General features: G+C 36.9%; 1 protein-coding gene across 3 annotated transcripts in view; it reads right to left on the bottom strand.

Moving 5' to 3' along the window:
* Positions 1–228: 228 nt before the first annotated feature.
* GDPD1 (glycerophosphodiester phosphodiesterase domain containing 1) overlaps positions 229–19,651 on the bottom strand; it is a 50,708-nt gene continuing 31,285 nt past the window's right edge. Inside the window, exons 4-11 of one of the 3 annotated variants that reach the window (XR_003030725.2) lie at positions 17,757–17,802; positions 12,244–12,362; positions 11,638–11,727; positions 8,269–8,402; positions 4,361–4,420; positions 2,653–2,704; positions 1,326–1,553; positions 229–399 (exon numbers count right to left, since the gene is read on the bottom strand). Coding sequence is in view for 2 of the 3 variants with exons in the window: in NM_001435055.1 (NP_001421984.1) it covers positions 1,431–1,553; positions 2,653–2,704; positions 4,361–4,420; positions 8,269–8,402; positions 11,638–11,727; positions 12,244–12,362; positions 17,757–17,802 (624 nt within the window). In the remaining variant the exon portion in view is untranslated. Of the gene's footprint in view, positions 1,554–2,650; positions 2,705–4,360; positions 4,421–8,268; positions 8,403–11,637; positions 11,728–12,243; positions 12,363–17,756; positions 17,803–19,651 lie in introns of all 3 variants that reach the window. The other 2 variants (XM_024980440.2, NM_001435055.1) reach the window with 2 other exon arrangements.

The raw sequence follows: 19,651 nt of genomic DNA, 5'->3' as shown, positions 1-19,651 counted from the left end.
TAAGTGAAAGTGAAAATGACAGATTTAATGGATTACCTGCCCAAGTTATTTATTCAAATGCCAAGAGGCAATTTACCATAAAAGTGTTTCCATATTTTATTTTCCTTATATGAGCGAGAAGTCTCAGTGTGTTTACTTATATTATCAATTTACCACCTCATTAAATTCTGGAAAAAAATTATAAAGCATATTTGGAATTATAACGGCAAAAAAGAAAACACCAATAAATTCTTTTGTTCTTGAAATTTTTATTTCAGTTTAAACAAAAAAGAAATGTTACTTATGTCATCCAGGGACAGGTGGGACAGTATGATTATCCTTCATAACTGTTAGCTGGCAAAGTCCAAATGAGAGGTGGAATCTAGGTCTAAGATGCTTATTGTTCCAGGTTATATTTACCTTCCAAAGAGACAATGAAAATAAGTCAAAAAGATGATAAACAGATTTACATGAAGTCACACTAGAAAATCTGAGAAAGTGATGTCTAATGCTTTGAGAAATTCTATTCCCACTTAATACTCAGAAGAATAAATTCTTAAAGATCAGGAGCAAGTGGTTTATCCTATAAGTATTAGACACAATGATATGCACTTTCATCAGTTTGTTCTGATTATTAGGACTCAAGATGTTATTTAAAATCTAGATGTAGGCCCAGACAGTTGGTCATTGCTAACAATGGAAAATGTACATTTCGTTAGAGAAAACAAAAATCTGACTATTAGCATCTTAATTTACAATTATTAAGTCCAATTTTAATTTTTACCAAAAAAAAGAAATACAGCAGCAATTGTTACACACCTGAAAAAGATTCCAAATAGAATGTCCCTATTGACAACAATCAAGAAATTCGAATTCAGTCTACAGATTTTATTTCTGATCATTTAACAAACTTTCAGTTATTTCTTTGAGTCTGCCTCTGTTAACAATGTACAACTTGTCAGATAATTACATCACTGATTTCCAAGCTCTCTTTCCACAACATTTTTCCCCTGTAACTAAGGTGTACCTAGAAATAATGAGACAACCTGAAGAGCTGTAATGACCCTCAATAATTCTGTCTTACTAACTAGTTGATCTTATTCCAGTGAAGGCTAATTTCAAATTTATCCAACAGCCTTTGATTTCAGAATTACTTATGATAGTAGAATACTGCATCAAATACAGAAATCTTGATCAATAATCTTCTACTTACATCTCATAAACAATTATCTTTCTAAACAAACTATTTAAAAATGTAAAATATGCAATATTGTTTAAAATAAATATACAATATATAGTTTCTACATTCTCGGACAGGCTTAAAAATGAGGTAATAAACACTTAACTGATTAAACCTTTTACCATTCTGGAAATGGCTTAGGGAAATAATGAAAACATTTTTTCTTAGGTCTTTTCATGTTTTCTTCGAATGCTTCTGAGTACATCCTTTTCTAGTCTGAAAAATTATGTAAAAAATCCTTAAGCTTTGTTGGATAGTCTGTCATCACCCCAGTTGCTCCCAAATCAAAGGCTCTTTTGTATTCCTGCTCTTCATTTAATACCCAAACGTACACCTGAAAATTAGAAAAATGAGAAGTATAAGAAGAAATGTTAAAACAGCAAATTATCTTTATGTTAGCATGCATCCACTACAATCTCAGTACACTTAGAAACAACCTTTTAATAACGTGCAACTTAAAGTTTTTCTGGTAAGTGGTCTGAGGTGACCTCTAAAAATGGTCCGCCAATCATTTAACCCAGAAAACTCCACAAAATCATGTAAATCAAGAGGTTCAAATCTTCACGCTCCCTTTAAGAACACTTGTGAAACTGCCCAGCCCATTAAGGGTATGCATATCTGGAAAACCACCAAGTATTTGAAGGATGTCACTTTACAGAAGCAACATGCGTGCCATTCCATCATTACAATGGTGGAGGTGCTGGGTATGCGCAGGCCAAACAGCGGGGCTGGACACTGGGTCAGGGGCCCAAAAAGACTGCTGCATTTTTACTGCACATGCGCAAAAATGCAGAGAGTCACGCTGAACTTAAAGGCTTAGATGTGGACTCTGGATGTAGATGGATTCTCTGGTCACTGAGCAATTCTGGTGAGCAAATCTCCCAAGGCGTGGGTAGGACTTACAGAGCTCATGGTCAGATCAGCCCAGACATGAGCTCTCCCTGCCCCACTGAGATGACCCTTACTGAAAAAGAACAGGTGATTGTTCCTAACCCAGAAGAGGAGCTTGTACAGAAGAAAAAGATACCCAGGGAAAAACTGAAGAAATAAATAACTTATGGCCTCGGAATAAATGCTGCAAAAGAAAGAAAGAAAGAAAGAAAGCAGCAGCAGCAGCAAATAAAAGCCAAAAACAAAAAACTCTGCAATTTTAAGAAATCATTGAGCCCTTTAAACAAATCCCACTTTGCTCACTAAATATGACTATCCCACCCTCTGGCTTCAGTTCTCACCTACCTATAGGTGAACTCTAGCTACTGAAACACCAATACTATCTTGTTAACTATAAGGCAGAGCTTAAGGTCTTCATATGAGAACCAGTAAAAGCAGCAGAGTTAGGACCAAATCAAGTTAGTCAGAAGTTACTGCCCTCTAAACTTGTGTTGAACTGGTAAACTATGCTCTTTCTAGAATGCATCATTACAAAAACTTACCTGAATCCCTCGGGCAGTGAGGTGGTCAAACAGAGCTTTTCTCATTAGTAAACTAGAAAAGAAAAGCATAAAAGATTTAGGTACTCAGTCCTAAGGAAGGACTACAATTAGTCCTCAATTCTAATTCAGTCAGTTTAGAGTTTCTAATCCCTACTTGGATTTAATCCTGATGTTTCAGCTCTAGAAGCAAGGGACGGCCTCAAGCAGTAATAGCTGTTGTGGATGGGTTTATATCTTAACTGCTGGATCTCCTTTCTGCTCTTTGCTGCCACTCTTCCTGAAGCAGCTCAATGGAGACCAGGCTTCCTCACTTCTCCTGCTGGCGCCGTACTGAGTGAGAAAGAACTAGGGAGTCTGTGTTCTAACTTCCCAAATCAAAATAAGGCAGTGAACGTGGGTCAAATTCTATACAGTCACAGTCCATTTACAAAGTGAATTAGTCTTTTGTGAGTTATCTTAGAAACGTAATGTTCATTAATTACGCTATCCTTTATAAAGAAAAAAACGTTTTTTTTTTTTCAGCTCCAAATAACTTAAAAAGTGAACTTTTAGAATACAAGTCACTTGAGCAAGATGAAAGCTTTTTGTACTGAAAAGTTATACATATTATTTCTATTCTGTTTAGTCTATTAGAATGATTAAGTAGCAGAAATGAAAAACCATATGCATTTAACACCAGCTAAAATGCATCCTTGGGGATTTCCTGGTGGTCCATGTTTAGGGGGCATAGGTTCAATCCCTGGTTGGGGAACTAAGATCCTGCATGCCATGTGGCAGGGCCAAAAAACAAAACAAAACAAAACAGCATCTTTAAAAACTACAAATGACATCAGGAATAAAGCAAAAAAGAATAAACCCTGTGGCACAGAGAAAAGATAAAACTAGTTTTCAAACTCTGAAAGAGGAGCTAAGGAAAAAAAATGCTTGTGATTTACGACTATTATTTAAGCATTCAAGGCATTCAAGGTTCCACTTTCTTTTTCCTTTGGCCGTGTTGGGTCTTAGCTGTGGCCTGTAGGGTTTTTTAGTTGTGACCCCTTAGTTGCGGCTTGTGGGATCTGGTGCCCTGACCAGGCATGAGCCCAGTCCCTCTGTGCTGCAAAGGAGCATGGAGTCTTAGCCGCTGGACCAAGGTTCCAGTGTATTTTATTTGTTTTCAAGGTTCTATTTTAAAGCAATATGGAGGTAGGTTTTACCTAAAATTACACTCAACATGTCTTAGACTTTAAGGCATTTTCTCTAAAGTAGATGCCCACTGTACAGGTGGGGCTTCCATCCTGCTGTTAAGTCTCAGTGTAGCTCTTCCTTAGAAATGCGCCATTAGTCAATCTACACTCTTACATGTGTTGTGTTGCTGTACACGCTTCTTTTCACCATGTTGTTGAGTGCAGGCTAGTGGAAACAGTGAGTAAGTAGCAGGGGACGGGTATACATCCCAGGTCTGCTACTGACACGCCACGTATATCATTTAACTTTGGGTAGCCAGGTGCTCAGTTTTCTCCTGAGTTTGATGAGATTATCTTTCAATTCCTCCTAAGGTTTCATGACTAGTAATTAAGCTAGTTCTAAATGATTTATACACATCCATTTGTACAATGTTCAACTCATCCTGGTTACAAATTACACATAGAGAGTCTGCTCTAGATTATAAGCATCATATTTAAGAGTTAAAACAATAATATGTATATCAAGAAACTAAAATTCTTACATATCAGAAAGCCAGATGAGAAACTTCTGACTTCTGGACATGGTGTGTGGTTCTTTCAGCCTGAGGGAAAATAAAATTTAAATTAGAAACACAGGAATATATCAGTGTGATAAAACAAGTTCAAGAACAAAAATCAGTGCCTTGATTGTACTTGGTATATGCTTCAGTTCAGTGCAGTGGCTCAGTCGTGTCTGACTCTGCGACCCCATGGACTGCAGCACTCCAGCCTTCCCTGTCCACCACCAACTCACGGAGTTTACTCAAACTCACGTCCATCGAGTTGGTAATGCCATCCAACCATCTCATCCTCTGTCGTCCCTTTCTCCCGCCATCCATCCTTCCCAGCATCAGGGTCTTTTCCAATGAGTCAGTCTTCGCATCAGATGGCCAAAGGACTGGAGTTTCAGCTTCAGCATCAGTCCTTCCAATGAATATTCAGAACTGATTTCCTTTAGGATGGACTGGTTGGATCTCCTTACAGTGCAAGAGACTCTCAAGAGTCTTCTCCAACACCACAGCTCAAACGGATCAATTCTTTGGCATCAGCTTTCTTTATAGTCCAACTCTCACATCCATACATGACTACTGGAAAAACCATAGCTTTGACTAGACAGACCTTTGTTGGCAAAGCAATGTCTCTGCTTTTTAATATACTGTCTAGGTTGGTCATAACTTCTCTTCTAAGGAGCAAGCGTCTTTTAATTTCATGGCTGTATCTGAGTTAGTCACCCATTCCAGTCCATTTTAGTTCACTGAGTCCTAAAATGTTGATGTTCACTCTGGCCATCTCCTATTTGACCACTTCCAATTTTTCTTGATTCATGGACCTAACATTCCATGTTCCTATGCAACATTGCTCTTTACAGCATCAGACCTTGCTTTCATCACCAGTCACATCCACAACTGGGTGTTGTTTTTGCTTTGGCTCCGTCTCTTCATTCTTCCTGGAGTTATTTCTCCACTGATCTCCAGTAGCATATTGGGCACCTACCGACCTGGGGAGTTCATCTTTCAGTGTCCTATCTTAAAATCTGGGAAAGGACAAAATTAAATTAGAACAAAGCCCATTTGGATTCTCTATTTTCATGATTTCAGGCTAACTTTTTGCTACACTCTTCAAAGTTTAAAATTTAAAAGTTATCTTTCTGGAGATCCCGGGTACCCAGAACCCATGTTTCTTCCTTTTTTGGTGAGGCCTCTTTCTCTTGCCTTTGCTGTAATTCTGTATGCAGTAGATGTAAACACATAGCCAAACTTCACTATGTACTAAAAGATATTTGGGGTTAAAAATGAGATTAAAAAAAAAACCCCTAAAAACACTTTTTTCCTTTCACTTTCAATGTTTGAAGACCTAGGTGCATCCTTTTAAGACATGTTTCCTACTGAAAGAGTACACTTGACTTTCAGACCTACAATGAGTTCCTTCAGCCTCTCTGATGCTGAGAGCATCAGCTGTGTCATTAACTTTGGGCTGTGCCCAGAGGCTTCTCTGACTAGTTAAGTCTTTCTACTGTGAAGACTGTTCAGCCTCTTTTGGAGTTATAGTGCACAGTGATTTTCATTCTCCCCAGATCTTGATTCTTGTTTCCTTTCTAACTCCTTTTATCTACACTCTTAGGATTATTCTGAGTCTCCCAACTTAAATTCTTTTTTTTTAATTTATTATTTATTTTAAAATTTATCTTTAAATTTTTGGCTGTGCTGGGTCTTCATCGCTGTGCACAGGCTTTCTCCAGTTGCTGCAAGCAGGGACTACTCTCTAGTTGTGGCACGCGGCCTTCTCGTTGCAGTGGCTCCTCTTGTTGCAGAGCACAGGGCTCTAGGTATGCAGGCTTCTCGTTGCGGTGGCTCCTCTTCTTGCAGAGCACAGGGCTCTAGGTATGCAGGCTTCTCGTTGCGGTGGCTCCTCTTGTTGCAGAGCACAGGGCTCTAGGTATGCGGGCTTCTCTTTGTAGTATGCGGGCTTCTCGTTGCAGTGGCTCCTCTTGTTGCAGAGCACAGGGCTCTAGGCATGCGGGCTTCTCATTGCAGTGGCTCCTCTTGTTGCAGAGCACAGGGCTCTAGGTATGCAGGCTTCTCGTTGCAGTGGCTCCTCTTGTTGCAGAGCACAGGGCTCTAGCTATGCGGGCTTCTCGTTGCAGTGGCTCCTCTTGTTGCAGAGCACAGGGCTCTAGGCATGCGGGCTTCTCATTGCAGTAGCTCCTCTTGTTGCAGAGCACAGGGCTCTAGGTATGCAGGCTTCTCGTTGCAGTGGCTCCTCTTGTTGCAGAGCGCAGGGCTCTAGGCATGCGGGCTTCTCGTTGCAGTGGCTCCTCTTGTTGCAGAGCACAGGGCTCTAGGCATGCGGGCTTCTCGTTGCAGTGGCTCCTCTTGTTGCAGAGCGCAGGGCTCTAGGCATGCGGGCTTCAGCAGTTATGACACGTGGGCCCAGTAGTCGTGGTTCATGGGCTTAGCTGCTCCTTGGAATGTTGGAATCTTCCCCACCCAGGATCAAATCCATGTCCCCTGCCTTGGCAGACGGGTTCTTAACCACTGGACCACCAATGGAGTCCTTAAATTAATTTTTTCTCTTTTCAGTTTTTATTTGAAACTTTCTAAATAAACTCCTTGTATTCTCCTAACTCTACCTGAGGTAAAAAGTTCTAATCGCAATTTCAGGAATCCCAAGAATTAAAAAACTTGAAATATTAATTACCTCATTAAACACAAACTATTACGTTGCCTTAGGAAGTATTCACTGTCTTTCATTAAAAAAATATACAAACAATATTCTACCACTGTCTTAATCCATAATCACTTTTTAAAGAAAAAAATTAATCCTATGAAATCTGTTCACATCTGTAATTTAATAACATTTCCTTCTAAAAGGAACACCTGCAGATGATCTCGAGAGCACAACAGGCCATTCTAGACCAGAGGAAAGCGAAGTAGTTTAGGGATAAATGGCTAGGAACTGTTTTAATTTAGCAAATGAAAATAGTTTATTTGTAGACAAGAAGCAATTTCTGTTGTTTCATCTAAGAAACAGCTACAGAAATTGCTAATAAATACTATTGTAATCAGGAATAGATAAAATAAGCATACACATAACTAACAAACTCAAACTGGAAGACAAGCATGAAACACAGATGCTGAGTACAAGAGTGCTGACCAACTGCTTTTTCTTACTGATATTTTCTAATGATTGCTGTATGTTCAGCTTGATTTTTTATAGTTCTGTGGGGATGAAAAAAGTTCTCATGCAGGTGAAACCACATTTAAATGATCTCCCCAGAAGCTCCAGAGAAATTTACAGCTAGGAATGACATTCTAAGCATGTGAGATGAAGATCTTTGTTAAATAAAAATGATAAAGATAATTTAACGATAAAAGCTATCATTTATTGAGGGCTTATTTTTTGCCAGGCAATGCTCTAAGTGTTTTATACATTTTTACCTTCGTATTAACAGTAAATTAGTGTGTAAAAAGCAAGGCTTTATACCCAGTAGAGAAGTTACACAATTATGAAGTATCCGAGAATCCCTTGGACTACAAGGAGATCAAACCAGTCAATCTTAAGGAAATCAGTCCTGAATATTCTTTGGAAGGACTGATGCTGAAGCTGAAGCTTCAATCCTTTGGTCACCTGATGGGACGAACTGACTCACTGGAAAAGACCCAGATGCTGGGAAAGGTTGAAGGCGGGAGGAAAAGGGGACAACAGAGGATGAGATGGTTGGATGGCATACCAACTCGATCGACATGAGTTTGCGCAAGCTCTGGGAGTTGGTGATGGACACTGAGTCGGTGATGCCATCCAAACACCTCATCCCTCTGTCGTCCCCTTCTCCTCCCATCTTCAATCTTTCTAAGTCTTTGTCTTAGTTTTCCAGTAATTGCTAACTGATGAAAACAGGGTAATCACTTACTTCAATATGATAGAAGGCATTGGGATTTCAAAAAACTGTTCTCGAATGGGCACAAAGGGCAAGAGGCCAGTGAAGAACAGGCCAAGAACGAGCAGCACACGTTGTAAACTGAAGAGTATAGGAATTTCCGAATTCTAAAAGACACAAACAATATCAGAGGATTATTGCACAACCTTCAAAATTTCCCAAGACTGTATCTTGACATCTGTTTAAAGTATTCCCTAAATCATCAACATCCACTTCCAAATACACCACACTTAGAAATGACTGGTCCTCGACAAATGGGTCAGGATCTATGCTGGAGTCCTACAGTATAAACCGATACTCAAGTTTCTCCATTCTCCACTCTCCGCTTCTGCAGCACCAGTCCTGTCTGTTGGTGCTAGTCTTTATCACCAGAGATTAAACATATCAGATTTAATGGAACGAGATAAAGAAATAATGATATGAAATATTCAGTAACCTTCTACATACTCAATAACTATACGTATTTTTAAAATAGGATATGATACAGATATATGTTAATAGTGTTACAAATATTCACGTTTTCATCTTGCAAAACTGAAACTCCATACTAATATTAAACAAATCCCCATATTCCCCTCCCCCAGATCCCCCATGTCTATCTTTAAAACAAATAAAAATTTTAATACATTTGAATGTTTCTGTATAAAATATATTGAAAAAAATCATGCAAAAACATATTTTATTTAATATTCAGTCACTTAAAAATATATATTTATCAGCTACTTAGCTGTGATACAGGGGATGTTTTTTGTGGCATGCGGGATCCAGTTCTCTGACCAGAGACTAAACCCAGACCCCTGCAGTGGGAGTATGGCGTCTTAGCCACTGGACTACCACCAGGGAAGTCTCCATCCACTCTTTTTTAGATTTCTTTCCCATTTAGGTCATCACAGAGCACTGAGTAGAGTTCCCTGTGCTATACAGTAGGTTCTTCTTAGTTACCTATCTTATACATAGTAGCAAATATATGTCAGTCCCAGTCTCCCAATTCATTCCACCATCCTCCCCTTCTTTTATATTTTTAGCTTCTAGCATCTGGGAATTAAAGAGCTAATATGAAATTCTTATACATCGTAATTTAAGAATTATAAAAGATGCATGAATTACATAAGCATGTTCATAGTACAAATGACAATTATTGTTGAGACATTCTTCCTTAGGTGTTTGAAAATTACTGCTGAAATCTTGGGAGTTTTTAAATTCTAAAATGACAGAAGCCCAGAGATGTCTAGAAAAATACGTGAATCAAGGGGAATGTTCTGTGATTCTGGGCCAAAAGTGAACATGTTATTTTGAAATAATTATAAACTCACAGGAAGTTGTAAGATTATACTAGAGTCCCATTTATTCTTAACTCAGCTGCCCCATCTGTAACCAGATGTACCAAAACCAGGAATTGACAGTGATATATTACTGTTAGACTGTCCACCTTACTCACTTTTCAGCGTTTTTAAAACTTGTGTTCATTTGTGCATGTGTATAGTCAGATGCAGCTGTAATCCATGTATAGATATGTGTAATCACCACCAGTCAAGACACAGAACTGCTCCATCACAACAGAGAATTCCCTCCTGCTACCTCCTTAATTAAAAAATTTCATGTGCACCATTTTCACTTTACTGAGATAAATGCCCAAGAGTAAGATTGATGATTATATGCTAAATGTATGTTTGGTTTTCTAAGAAACTACTCATTTAATTAAGAGTGGCTATTTTATTTTACATTCCCACTAGCAATGCATGTGAGATGCAGTTTCTCCTCATCTTCTCCAGCATTTGCTATTATCACTGTTTTTAATTTGAAAAAAAAAATTGAAAAAAATGATGTAAAAAGGGGCTTCTTTGGTGGCTCAGATGGAGAGGAATCTGTCTGCCATACAGGAGACGCAGGTTCAATCCCTGGGTTGGGAGGATCCCCTGGAGAAGGCAACAGCAACCACTCCAGTATTTTTGCCTTGAGAATCCCATGGACAGAGGAGCCTGGCCAGTTACAGTCCATAGGGTCGCAGAGTCAGATACGACTGAGCAACTAACACACACACACAAAGATCAGCAGGTCATGAAGTCTCCAGTATATTATCTTGCTTTTGTCTCAGTTCTATATTCTTGGGGATCTGAAGTCACTCAGCCCATTGATTATTCTGTTCTGTCCTTTTGTACACAGATAAATAAAACTTATTACTTGCCTTAATGAGAACCTCATTACTTTTGATTGTACTTTTAATTATAATGGTGCTGATTTTGGATCTATGCTTTCCTTCTTTGCCAGGAAGGAAGGCCTTTTCAAAAGAATTTTTTGTATTTCAGAACTGTACCTTGTGTTATGATATTCCTACTGCATCATCACTTGTATTCTGAAAGAGAATCTTCAATGCTTAAGATTTTTTAACTGTTTGTATTTCAAATCCTCTTAGCTGACTATGAGCTAAATTTTCTTGTAGAGGCTTAGTATACCATTTCAAAATACATCCAATTTTTATAGATATATTTTCTTCAAACAGAAGCATTTCAATTGGTGGATGGCTGTAATTCAAAATACTACCTGATAATCTTTTCATACTGTCCATCCTAAAGGAAATCAGTCCTGAATATTCATTGGAAGGACTGATGTTGAAGCTGAAATTCCAATACTTTAGCCACCTGATGAGAAGAGCTGACTCATTTGAAAAGACCCTGATGCTGCGAAAGATTGAAGGAGAAGGGGACGACAGAGGATGAGATGGTTGGATGGCATCACCGACTCAATGGACATGAGTTTGAGTAAACTCTGGGAGTTGGTGGTGGACAGGGAGGCCTGGTGTGCTGTAGTCCATGGGGTTGCAAAGAGTCAGACACGAGTGAGCGACTGAACTGAACTGGATTGAACCTGATAACCATGATTTAACTCTATTTGGGAAGTAATGTAAAGAAAAGCTTGAGTTGTAAAGTTGAAGGACTAAATACTTTCCTTCATTCAAAATTATGCAAAAAAATTTTGCTTACCTAACAAAAACCAGACACTAAAAGACACACATATATACATAATAAAATGAATAACATGTTGGCAAACAACTAATATTATCATGTGAAAATAATAATTCTGTGAGCCAGTCCAATCATAGTGAACTTAATTGCAAGGTCCATTATCTACTAAACCTTCTATCTATAAATTCATTATGTCTATTAGTAAACTTCTGGTTAGCTGCTTCCATCCAATACTATCTGTCTTTGTAACAAGGCTATATGAAATAAGATATTTTAAAAAAATTATGGCTATAATTACTTAACTTTTATAGACATATAACAACAACAAAGATCATTCTGTATCTTTTTTTTTTCATTCTGTATTGTTTTTGAAGCTTACCTCTTTGTAGCACTTTTCTACAATTTCATAGCTGGCGTTACCCCACACTGTTATGTGTTCTCGTCTGTACTGCTTCACCAATTCCGAAACCTACATGTGAAAATTCAAAATTTTATTCATGTGACTCTTTGTAAATCCACTTACGTGATTTTACTTATAAAATGGATTACAACTATCTGCTGGTGCATAGTATAAAATTTTGAAAGAACTGATCATTAAATTCAGATTATTTCATAAAGTACAAGAAATTACATCTACCACTATATGATTTATCTAATAGAATACAACTGTTTAGTAACTGGACATAAACTAAGTACAAATGAAACAAGTGAAACTGGAAGAAGTTAATTACATAAATGCCACAGCCATGGGGGTTCACAGGAGCTCACGCTTATCTCAGTGACTGAGACATGACAAGTCACTCTGAAAACAGGCTTTCCTACAGTAGAGTGATCTCTTCTACCAGGGTAGTATTTAAAACAATGCTGGTCCCTAGAGTATCACATTTCCTTGAACATTATCAATCTATGCAGGCACCTGCACTAGCCGTATTTAGTTCGTGAAATCGGATTGCAACACGCTCAGAGGAGGCAATGCCTTAAGTACCTTCTTAATCAGCAAATTGTTGTTGACTTTGATATCGATGTTAATGGGAGTGTTAGGAAAGGCCTCAAAAACTTCCTTCAGTAATGGAATTCGGTTATCTTTTCCTTCACATTGGCATGCTGAGAAAGCAAGATTTTTAAATGTATTTTTAAAAGATCACTTTTTTGATGATTAGAAAGTTAAGAGTATGCAGTCATAACAGGACATTTACAAAATGATGCAAAGTATAAAGAAGAAAAGAAAAATCATCTAGAAATCCAACAAGTTAGATACAACCACTGAGACCATTTGGTGTACTTTCTCTCCTCTTTTTTCCCTATACATAATCTAATGATGTTATAATATAGTGTCCCTTCAGGTTTTAACTTGATCTTTTCACATAAGTAAAAATAAATGCTAGTATACTGTATTTATAATTACGATGAAAAGTTTTCCATTATACTTTTTGAGATAACTGTAGATTCACATGTAGTTTTAAGAAACAATATAGAGATTTATGCAGGGTTTACCCAGATTTCCCAATGGTAACCTTTAGCAAAACTGTAGTATGATATCATAACCATGATATTTACATTGATAGAATCCACGGATCCTATCCTGCAGTTATTATTTTAAATAAATTTAAGGGTTTAAAATTTAACCAGTCTCCTTGAAGGATAACATAATCTGTCACTCCAAAATATGCCATTTTGGCATAAGGAATCTTCTGAAGCAGAGGCAATTGAGAAGAAGCAGATACAAGAAAAGTTCTCTATGCCCATCCTCCATCTGCCTAAAAACAAGACTAAATTGTGCAAAAAATAAGCAACAACCCTCGACCCTTATCAGCACCAAAGGACTCGATATAACAAACTACTGATTAGTCTTTATCTTCCATCAACCCCCCATATTTACCCTCCCACCATTTGCCACTCTAGACATTCAAAGTCCTTTTTTCCTTTGTCTTATCACTTCTCTGAAAATTTACTGGATTTTGTTTGCTTGTTTAAGATGCTATATAAACTCAAGTTCTAGCCATACCTTTGAGTATTCATCCCTGAGTTTCCTCCATGACACATACACATTAGTAAACTTCTGTTTTTCTCATGTTAATCTTTTTTGTTACAGAGTCTAGATGAGAAACTAAAAGAATAGAAGAAAAAAATTCTTCCTCCCCTAGACCTTACTACTGGAAACTGAGGTTGTTTCTAAAGTTTTGCTATGATATCATCAGTAAATTTTTCAGACTGTGAATAATATGGTTAGGCAAGGGAAATGCATACTAATTCAGTAATGGGTTGAAGAATTATATCAATGCAGTTATTCAAAGAAAACTGAGTCACAAAAAATTAGAAGAGGATTTTTAATCATTCTTTTTATTTTCTGAGGGTTATTTTATTCTTTCCTTAGTTCCATTTGCTCTAATTACTTATATAATATACTATACATACTATATAACTATTATAAAATTTCCCCTTCCATCTGAAACTTCAATTCCACTAATGCATGAATAACAAAATTGTCAAAGATCCTTTATTTCATCCTTATTGTACAGCAAACCAAAACAAACAAGCATATCAAAAAAAGTAATTTGAGTCTAAGTTCTAAAACTTTTTAAAACACAGGCTCGTGTGAAAAGCAGCATGGGAATGGGAAAATTAAAAAAAAGAAAAAATATGTTATCATTTGTCTATTCTGTGTTCTATTCTTACTGCCTTTTTACTATGCCTTATAATTCAGATGGGGCCCTGGTTCATTCTGATGGGACTGTTAATCATTTGGCTTTGTCTCCCAGACACAGAGAAAGCACATAACCTTTCAAGCATAAAAATATGGACCACAGGAGATGTTGCCTAAAACGGATCCTGTACTTTTGAACTTATCAGAGGTCCATTTTTATGTGAAGAAGATGTGCTTGAGAACAAAGCTAACATGATGAAAATGGAATAAAGAAATGGAAATAAGACACAGACAAATTATTGCTTGAGCAACTGGAATCATTTATGTTTGAAGGCATATAACCTCTAGACTTTTTAGTTATGAGAAAACAATAAATTATTCTTGTAAACTTCTCTTAAACTATTTTCAGATGGATTTCTAGTACTGATAACTCAAAGAGTTTGGACTTAGACTACAGAACTGAACTATAAAAATTAATTATGTTAATATACAAAAATTTAGCTATAGTTTTTATCTAACCAGCCACCTTCCTTCCCTAGGAAAATTGCATCTGCTGCATTCTAAATTGTTCTGATTGGGTTGTCAAAAACAGGCCTTCTCCCCACTCACTCTCACAAGTAGGCAAATGACCTAGGTCTGCCCAATCATAACAGCCTGTCCAATCATAACAGCCTGTCCCTTTATCCACATGACTAGTTCAAGATGGACACATGATCCAAGTCTAGCCAATCAGTGCCTTTCTCTAGAACCTTTCATAAGTAAGGTCACAGTACAGGCAGGGGTCACAGTACAGGCAGGATGTGAATTTATAGTTGTCAGTGATCACATTCCTGCCACATGCCCCAAATCCATCTATAGTAAAAGAAGACCCAAGAGAAGCAGAACAATGGAATAAAGCAAAAGAGTCCTTTTATGTGCCCAAGGATCCCATAATGTTTAATTATGATCCTCTCTAGGATATGGTCCTATAAACTGGTCTCTGTTACTTATAATTTAAAAAGTCTGAACGTGATGTACTATTTGTACAGTCCAATATGGCAGCCACTGGCCACATGGGGCTATTTAAATTAAGATGAAATAGGGAACTTCCCTGGTGGCCCAGTGGTTAAAAATTCTGCCGTTTTATTACAGGTGGCGTGGGTTCGGGAACTAAGATTCCCCCATGCTGCATGGTGTGGCAATAAATAAATAAATAACATGAAATAAAATTTAAAATTCAGTTACTTGGGTATACTAACCACATTTCAAGTATTCAACAGTCACATGTGGCTATTGACTATTGTATCATACAGTACAAATGTAGGACATTTCTATCAGTATAGAAAGCTATATTTAGGCAACGCCATTCTAGCTAAATTTTTGTTAGCTTATTCAATGTGGAAAAATTAATTTTGCAGTCGAAAGAATTACCATAGACAATAGCTATTCACACCTAAGTAAGATGTACGCAAGGTTCAACTTGGAAAAAGGTCAGACAAAACTAACTTTGGAAAAGCAACATGACACATTACACAATAAGAATAATGTTGAATCAAATAGTGGGAGGGAAACAAGGAAATGAAAACGTGCTAAGAGAATGTGTGCTAACGTGATATGAAGATATTTAAATTAGATGACTCAGTCAGCACAGAATAAAGAGTTGGAGGAAGAAGTGTGTACCCAATATTGTTCAGGCAGAGAATAACTAGCGGGGCAATACTACCAAAAGGGAAAGAGGAAAATAACATGAAAACATGAACACTACATTCAGAGTGTACCATAGGACGTGCTGGTGGATGGAACACATGAAATGGCTCTGGAGCATACTAGAACTTTCAAACAGATCACTACAGTCAAATCTAGATCCAAACTACGTAATTTTTATGGAAAAGAGGTTATTTTCAAGTAAGCATGACAGATAAAAATAAACCCTTTAGTTAACACATTTTCATGTTCCTTCTTTAAGTTTACTTTTTAATGTAGCCTGTGGTACATCAAAGCACCTGTAAAAAGAAAACACTCAATTCTTCCTCACCTAAGTTGTGAACCACAAAGCAAGCAAGAGGCCTAAAATCTGTATTCCTCTGAGAGTTGATTCCCTCTCTCCCTTTTGCTTTCTCTCCCTTCCTCCAGTACTTGAAGAAAACAACAGTTCCAGCAGGGGAACAGAAGAGGAAAAAAACTGAACAACTTTCTGCCTAATCTGAGTCAAGTTTTTACACTACCATATATGTCTGTTTCAAATACAAAAAACCTCACGTGTGAGGCACAGCCTTTAAGCTAATTATGATATTACTTGAATACAATATGAATGAAGGATAATTATTGTTAATCATTAAATCTGAGAGTACATGGCATTGCTACTAACATGCGATTTGAAGAGACTCTGTAGCTACAGGGGCAGTATAGATAGCTGAACACTGGCCTGGTAAGGAGAAGACCTAGTTTCAAGTCCCAGGTCTGTCATTTTCTTGTTATATGACCTTAATCAAGGAAATTTACACATTTAGGATTCAGTTTACTTTCTGTAACAAGAGGAGACAGGGTTAGATGATTTCAAAGGTCTCTTCCCATTCAAAAGTTTTATGACTTATTTGGGATATATAAAACCAGGGGAACAAATTTTTTTTTTTCTTAAAGCATCTTATAAACTTTGTGAGGCTTTGGCTTTGCTCTCTACAAAGGAAAACTTGGGAAAAACTTCACTTAGGAAATTTTCTTAACTTTTCCAAGTCCACAACTGACACCAGTACTGAACAGCTCTGCAAGTTATAATCCTACTAATTATAAGAATGAAAGGTGTTTCATCAAATCAGCAAAAGCTTAATGATACTTACTTGGAAGGCCAAGTCAAAAAACCCCCCACAAACATCACATTGAAACGTCCTGTAGAGACAGCCCATGCAAACAGGTTTCTGATTTTTATTTGGCTCTCTAAGGTTTCTTCACGGGGTCGCAAAGAGTTGGACATGACTTAGTGACTGAACAACAGCAACAACAAGGTTTCTCAATCAAGGAGAAATTATACTGGCCAATTTTAAGTTTAGCTCACAGAGTGGTTACAGGTCTTCTTGAAAATTAGTATCAACAAGATCCTTGACATTTAACCAAGGTTTCAACTATATGTAAGCTTTACCAAGGACCATGACAAGAACATCATGCAGTTTTCCTGAGTTACATGTGAGTCAACTCAAAACATGAGGTTGGATTGTCAAGGGAAGGGCGCTCAGCACCTGTAACTCGAGGTGGTGTGTTTTCCATCCTAATGTAACTAACACATCGGACCAAGGGACATGTCTCTTTGTGGGAAATGTTCCCTCAAAAGAAAAAAAACAACAACTATGTTGCTGATTAGAAAATGAAGATGACTAGGAAATGGACGGTTTATTCGACTAACGGAATTCTTTTACTGATTTAAAATATGGAGTAGCTAAATAACATAGAATGAAAAAATTACAGAATCGGCAAGGATCTGAAAGGGGTCCCTTTAATTTCTTTTCATTCTTCTTATTTATGATGGATTATTTACTACAAGTTATAGTAATATTCTAGAATTTGAAGCTTTAGAAGTGCAAAGTATCCCTAATAATATATGAGTTTCTCATAATTAATATTCAGACTTAAATGAACTAAATTTAGATAGAATGAGTCATTAATAAATCTTTGGGCATCATCATCTCAGGTTTAGATATCCATCAAGATTTCAGATTTGTAGGCCTGTACAAACAAGCTTTGAGGGAAGACTTTTAGTTAACACTTCTTATCATAAATTATTACACATGTATTTCTAATTCTCAGCATAAATGAATACACTTAGTATATTCATAAATGAATATGCTAGTGTAAGCATTTTGTCTGCAAATGTAAATTATTACCTTTTTGAAATGAGACATCCAGTTTGCCAAGGTAAGGTGGGAGTTCCTTTAAAAGATATGATTGAAAAAAGTTAACTCTCAAAAAATAAAACGTATTTTAGCATCTTACATTAAGACATAAAGATTTGCTTCTTTGAAAAAGACAAAAATGAAATCTACAAATGTTTATATAGTAAACTCTTTAGCAGAATAGCCCCGGCAGCAAATTGACCGTATAATTACTGACTTTCGTGACTTACAGGAAATCTGTACTGATACAAACCATTTGTCAATAATAAATACACAAAGATCTCAGTAGAAAAATATCAGCAACAGACAATTCAAAGGGAAAAAAAATCATAAAGAAAAAATCTTCAAACTCATTAATAAGGAAATGCTAATTAAAATTTAATCTAGCAAATCAGGAAATTCTTTGTTTAATTATAGTGCCCCAAATGGTAAAGGTGTGGCAAAATGGAAATTCTTGTAATATCAGATAGAAAAAGTCTTTTAAACACTTTAAAAATCCAAGCTGGCAACAGCAACTTTCCATATATATTAAGAAACTATCAGGGATTCCCTGGTGCTCCCACTGGTTAGGACTCTGTGTTTCTGCCTCGAGGTCCTGGGTTCAATCACTGGTCAGGGAACTAGGATCTCACAAGTCACATGGCCAAAAAAACCCATAACTACAATATTCCTAATTTTTTATCCAATAATTTCCCTGCTGAAAGTTAATTTGTGTGTGTGCGTTAGTCGCCCAGTCATGTCTGACTCTCTGCAACCCCATGTACTATAGCCTGTCAGGCTCCTCTGTCCATGGAATTCTCCAGGCAAGTATACTAGAGTGGGTTGCCATTTCCTTCTCCAGGGGATCTTCCCAATCCGGGATCAAACCCAGGTCTCCTGCATTATAGGAGATTCTTTACTCTCTGAGCTGCCAGGGAAGCCTGAGAACTAATTTGGTGAAATAAATTTTTTATTAAAAAAATTTTTTTAAATGTGGACTATTTTTAAAGTCTTTATTGATTTGTTACAATATCGGTTCAATATTAGTTTTTTTGGCTGCCAAGGCATGTAGGATGCCAGCTTTCCAATCAGGGATTGAACCCACACTCTCTGCATTGGAAGCTGAAGTCTTAACCACTGGACCACCAGCGAAATACCAGGAAATAATTTTAAATATACAGAAAATTTTATCTTTACAAAACTTTATCTTTACATGCATATAAATAGATGTTCAGGGCAATGTTATTCCTAATGGTGAAAGTAGAACTAATTCAAATACCCAACAAATTGGAATGGTTAAAAATAACAATATATCCACTCAGTATAATAACTTCAGTCATTTGAAATGTTTATGAAAAATAAGCATAGAATCTGAAAAGGCTAAATACTGTATGATTCCAACTATATGATACTTTGGAAAAAACAAAACTATGGAGACAATAAAAAGACCAGTCATTGTCAGGGGCTGGGGAGCAGGAAGGATGAATAGCTAGAATACAGAGAATTTTTAGGACAGGGAAACTATGCTGTATAACATTATATTAGTGGATACAAGTTATTTTCATGTATGTCATATCAACGCCTGCAGAATATGCAACATGGAGAGTGAATCCTAATGCAAGCTATGAACTCTGGGTGGTGACGATGTGTCAGTGTAACAAATGCGCCACTATGGAGCAAGATGCTGATAGTCGAGGGAGGCTGTACCTATGCTAGGTCAGGAAGGATTTGGGAAATCTCTACATATTCTGATTAGTTTTGTGCGGATGTAACTGTTCTAAAGAATAAAAGTCTATTAAAAAAAAGGAAAAAAATGTACGTCATGCCATAATGTTAAAGTGTTTAAAAATACAATATAAATAATATACAATGAGAACACAACCATGTAAAAAACATTCAGAGTATAT

This window comes from Bos taurus, chromosome 19, assembly GCF_002263795.3.
Source record: "Bos taurus isolate L1 Dominette 01449 registration number 42190680 breed Hereford chromosome 19, ARS-UCD2.0, whole genome shotgun sequence".
NCBI lineage: Eukaryota > Metazoa > Chordata > Mammalia > Artiodactyla > Bovidae > Bos > Bos taurus.
This window is presented reverse-complemented; position numbering and strand designations above follow the sequence as displayed.